At 45.6% G+C, this 3,815-nt stretch overlaps 1 protein-coding gene across 1 annotated transcript; it reads left to right on the top strand.

The window, feature by feature from the left end:
• The first annotated feature begins 464 nt into the window (after positions 1-464).
• LOC125555278 (thioredoxin H4-2) lies at positions 465-3,265 on the top strand. Its single transcript, XM_048718356.1, has 5 exons — positions 465-908; positions 1,376-1,452; positions 1,544-1,657; positions 2,325-2,447; positions 2,909-3,265. Exons 2-5 carry the CDS (start codon positions 1,432-1,434, stop codon positions 3,044-3,046), a joined length of 396 nt encoding a protein of 131 aa, XP_048574313.1. The 5' UTR covers positions 465-908; positions 1,376-1,431; the 3' UTR covers positions 3,047-3,265.
• Positions 3,266-3,815: the final 550 nt, after the last annotated feature.

The following is a 3,815-nucleotide window of genomic DNA, read 5'->3' as shown; positions in this document are numbered from 1 at the left end:
TGGAGCGAATGAAAATTTTGTAGGTAAAACCAGTACAAAGTAATTATGAGAGAAAAATGCCTACGGATCAAACAACCATTGTAGAAAAAATCCTAAGAATTAAAATCCTTTAAAATAGTTTAAAAATCCTTTGAATCAAAGAGGCCCTTAGTGCTGATTCGATACGTGGCGCACGGTCGATCTAACGGCCAAAAAAACATGAAGACAACCCAAAGAGCATTCGCTGAATACAATATTTTGAATTTTGCATAGCCACAAGGCAGACAACGGCGGGTAGTCTCCGTGCCAGTCCACCGGAGGTGAGGTCTGGTCAGGAGCAACACCAAAGCTCCACGTCGCCGGATCTCCACCAAGGCAAATAGGACCATTTTCCGGCAGCAGAAAAGGCATTTTCTTTCCGTAGGCGCACACGGCACGAGCCGCGCCAGCCAAGTGGTGTGCGACGCGAGACGCGTCACGGGCTCGCTCACGCCGGCCGGCCGGGAGCGGACGGGCCGGTCGATCCATCCTGGTCGTCGGCGTCGTCGTCGTCGTCGCCTCCAGAAGCACGAGCCCAGCATAGCACGGCCACAGAATATTCCACGTCCCTTCCCTTTGCGCCCCAGCAGCAATAAAAAAGCAAGCCAATCCCCCACCCCTCCTCCTCTTCCTCCGATTAATCAAACCGCGCCGCGGCGGCGGCGAGCGTGCGACCTACGACCACCAGACGACCCAACCGACCCACTGACCCACACCACCGGAGAGCTCTTCCTTTTACGTCAATCAACCGAACCCAGTTAAAGAACCTCTTAATTGCCCGCCAGGAGATCCGCCAGGCTTATCTTCTCCGTCTCCTCCGACCTCACCTCGCCCCCTCGCCCCGCGGCTTCTGGGCTCCTTGGCGCCAAAATCCCCGCTTCCGATCCCAGGTAAATCCTCTCGCTGATCTGGTCGGCTTCGATTTGTCCGATGCGGTTCTTGAGCGCAAATTCGCCTGCAAGATTCTGGTTCTTGATCCGCGAGGGAGCGGAGACAACTGGGTTTTTGTGCGCGGGTGGGTGTGCGGGGGTGCTTTCTTTCCCCCGGCTCCTAGGCTATTATGTTTTTAGTTTACCACATTCAGGTTCTTGTCCGGTTCAAGATAATGGAAGAATTCCGGCCTTACAACTGCAAAGAGATGTAAGCGGTAGTTCCTCGCACCCAGTTGGGATGTGGTGGAGAGAAAAATACTCTCCTTCCCTGTCCAACTGACGACAACTTATCTGTTACTGCTATTTCTTTTATGGAGTATAAATACCTTACTGAAATTATTGTTCGTGCAACGTCTCCATATTTTTCTAGCGTTACAGATACAGCTTCCTTCTGATAGACCATGACATGGTTTACTGTTGTTTAGGCGTTCAGGAAACAAGGGGCCTTTCATTCAGCGATTCCTGCCAGTGTCAGTTCGCCATGGGGGGCTGTGTGGGCAAGGTGAGTTTATGTCTGTTATTGAATGAATCTGTGTTATGTTCTTGAACTCCCAAGTTATTTGTATGTAATCCTTCTGTCCTCTTTTGGCCAGGGTCGTAGCATTGTGGAGGAAAAGCTTGATTTCAAAGGTGGAAATGTGCATGTCATAACAACCAAAGAGGACTGGGACCAGAAGATTGAAGAAGCAAACAAGGATGGGAAAATAGTAAGCAAACTGTCAATTTGTTCAAGGGATTACAGTTATCCTTTGCTTATATTGTTTCGTATGAACTACTTGGTGTTTATGTCTATCAGTTTACACCATATATGAAATGTGAATAGGTCTAAGAAGTCTTTCTCCACACACTAATTCCACTACGCCCCTTGTTAGACTGTAAAATAAGTCCGTTCCTGCAAGAGAACACATTGATGAGAATGTGGAAATGAAGCACAAATTTCTTTGAGAGACCTAAGCAGATAGTATAACCACCTGCTCAAGCAGAAAGTGTGCACATGAAGGTCCTTAGCTGTTGGAGCATAGACTGTAGAAAGCCTGTAGTGATTAGCGTGTTTATTTTCTTAGTTGTGCACTTGAAATCATGGACAGGTTAACTAAACTATTTTCCCGCAAAAGCAGTTTTGTTCAGGGGATGTTTTCCTTAGCAGAGGGAGGTTCCCTGTAACTGTTCTCCCGCTGAAATCCCGGAATGTACACGGGTAGTTGTAGTTATTATGATAGAACATGAAAACCATGCGCTGCAAGCCCAGTGTTTATGTTGACCATTTTATTTTGGGTTGTGAAGTCGAGTGGCAAGATATGTGAACCAACAACTAACAATTCTTGATGCAGTTTGTAGAGTTGCGTCTGATGTACTCATTGATTTCTTTTGTAGGTTGTGGCAAACTTCAGCGCTTCGTGGTGTGGGCCATGCCGTGTCATTGCACCTGTTTATGCTGAGATGTCCAAGACTTACCCTCAACTCATGTTCTTGACAATTGATGTTGATGACCTAATGGTAATTCCATCTTCCATTTGTTTGAATTATTTATTCACTACAGGTTAACATGACCCTAAAAAGTCTAATTGGACAGTTTCTATAACCATTACCATTAAAACCCTGAATAGTTACCGCCGCTTTGTTAAGTCACAAACCTTTCAGCCAAACTTCAAATTATGCAGCACCGTAGCTTCTCATCTTGCCATTTTCTGTTTCGGAGACATATGCAAACAGATAAATACTCCATCTGTATCTTATAAGACGTTTTTAGAGTCCACGACTGTCAAAAAACGTCTTATATTAAGTCACAGAGGGAGTATTTGTTACTGCCAATTGTATGGAGTGTGGTGGAGTGTTTTTTTCATCCTGATAGCTCCGTGAATAACATGTTTGGTTGATAACCCTGTGATTAACAGCAGGTTGTTCTGATGCTTCCAGTGTTGACCCACCTTAGTAATTCTCCTCGTGATGATCTGCAGGATTTCAGCTCAACATGGGACATCCGTGCAACCCCGACGTTCTTCTTCCTCAAAAACGGCCAGCAGATCGACAAGCTCGTCGGAGCCAACAAACCTGAGCTCGAGAAGAAAGTACAAGCTCTTGGTGATGGCAGTTGAACCATGCTACAGAATTAGAACAGAGCCAGCTTGTCATTGCTTATATATCTGTATTGCCATGCTTGTGTGTCTTATGTGTTGCATGATAGTTTCCTGGTGTACAGTTTCCGTGTCTTTTCCGTCTAGACAATGTTTTACAATTTTGCGACACGCATATGCATATGCTGTGAAACTGTAAGATGACCCTGCTGGTAAAATGCTAGTTTTGTGAGAGTGTCATCTGCTGGGGAGATTGCTTTGCTGGTTGGGCTTCTGTTTCTGTGTTGAGAAAACGTAGACCTTCCTGATATATGTGTTCAGGGCTGCCTCGTGGCTCCATCCAATTGCTTCTTCCCCTTTGATTCGTAGGGTTTTCAGAGAAATGTTCTTAACGATCTTTGTATTCCAATCTCAGTTTATTGTTGATATCTTGTGCTCCGTCTTTTTAAGATGGTGAGTCTAGAGGGTGAGGTTCGAGATTATAGAGCGGATTGCATCAGCGGGAGAGAGGTGTTCATCTCTAAAAGTAGCCGCATTTTGAGCATCCCAAATCTTCCATGAGACTAGAAGGAGAATCAATGGCCAGACAAAAGTGGGCAGCCCCGGTTTGCACAATGAGGACCACAACTCCGACAGTGGCGATGAAACTGGTAGCAGACCAAGAGCGTTCTAGATAGCATCTTTGTATTCCAATCTCAGTTTATTGTTGATATCTTGTGAACACTGGGATTCCAATCACACCGGGATTGTCACTTGTTCATTGCTTATGTATTTTTTTGAAACTGCCGAG

This window comes from Triticum urartu, chromosome 1 (assembly GCF_003073215.2).
Source record: "Triticum urartu cultivar G1812 chromosome 1, Tu2.1, whole genome shotgun sequence".
NCBI lineage: Eukaryota > Viridiplantae > Streptophyta > Magnoliopsida > Poales > Poaceae > Triticum > Triticum urartu.
Note: the sequence above shows the minus strand (reverse complement) of the source record. Positions and strands in the feature narration are given on the sequence as shown.

Excerpts from the sequence above, each read along its gene's own strand:
- LOC125555278 (XM_048718356.1), top strand. The coding sequence starts at position 1,432 with ATGGGGGGCTGTGTGGGCAAG. Across the intron at positions 1,453-1,543 it reads TGGGGGGCTGTGTGGGCAAG|GGTCGTAGCATTGTGGAGGA; the intron begins GTGAGTTTATGT and ends TCTTTTGGCCAG. Across the intron at positions 2,448-2,908 it reads TTGATGTTGATGACCTAATG|GATTTCAGCTCAACATGGGA; the intron begins GTAATTCCATCT and ends GATGATCTGCAG.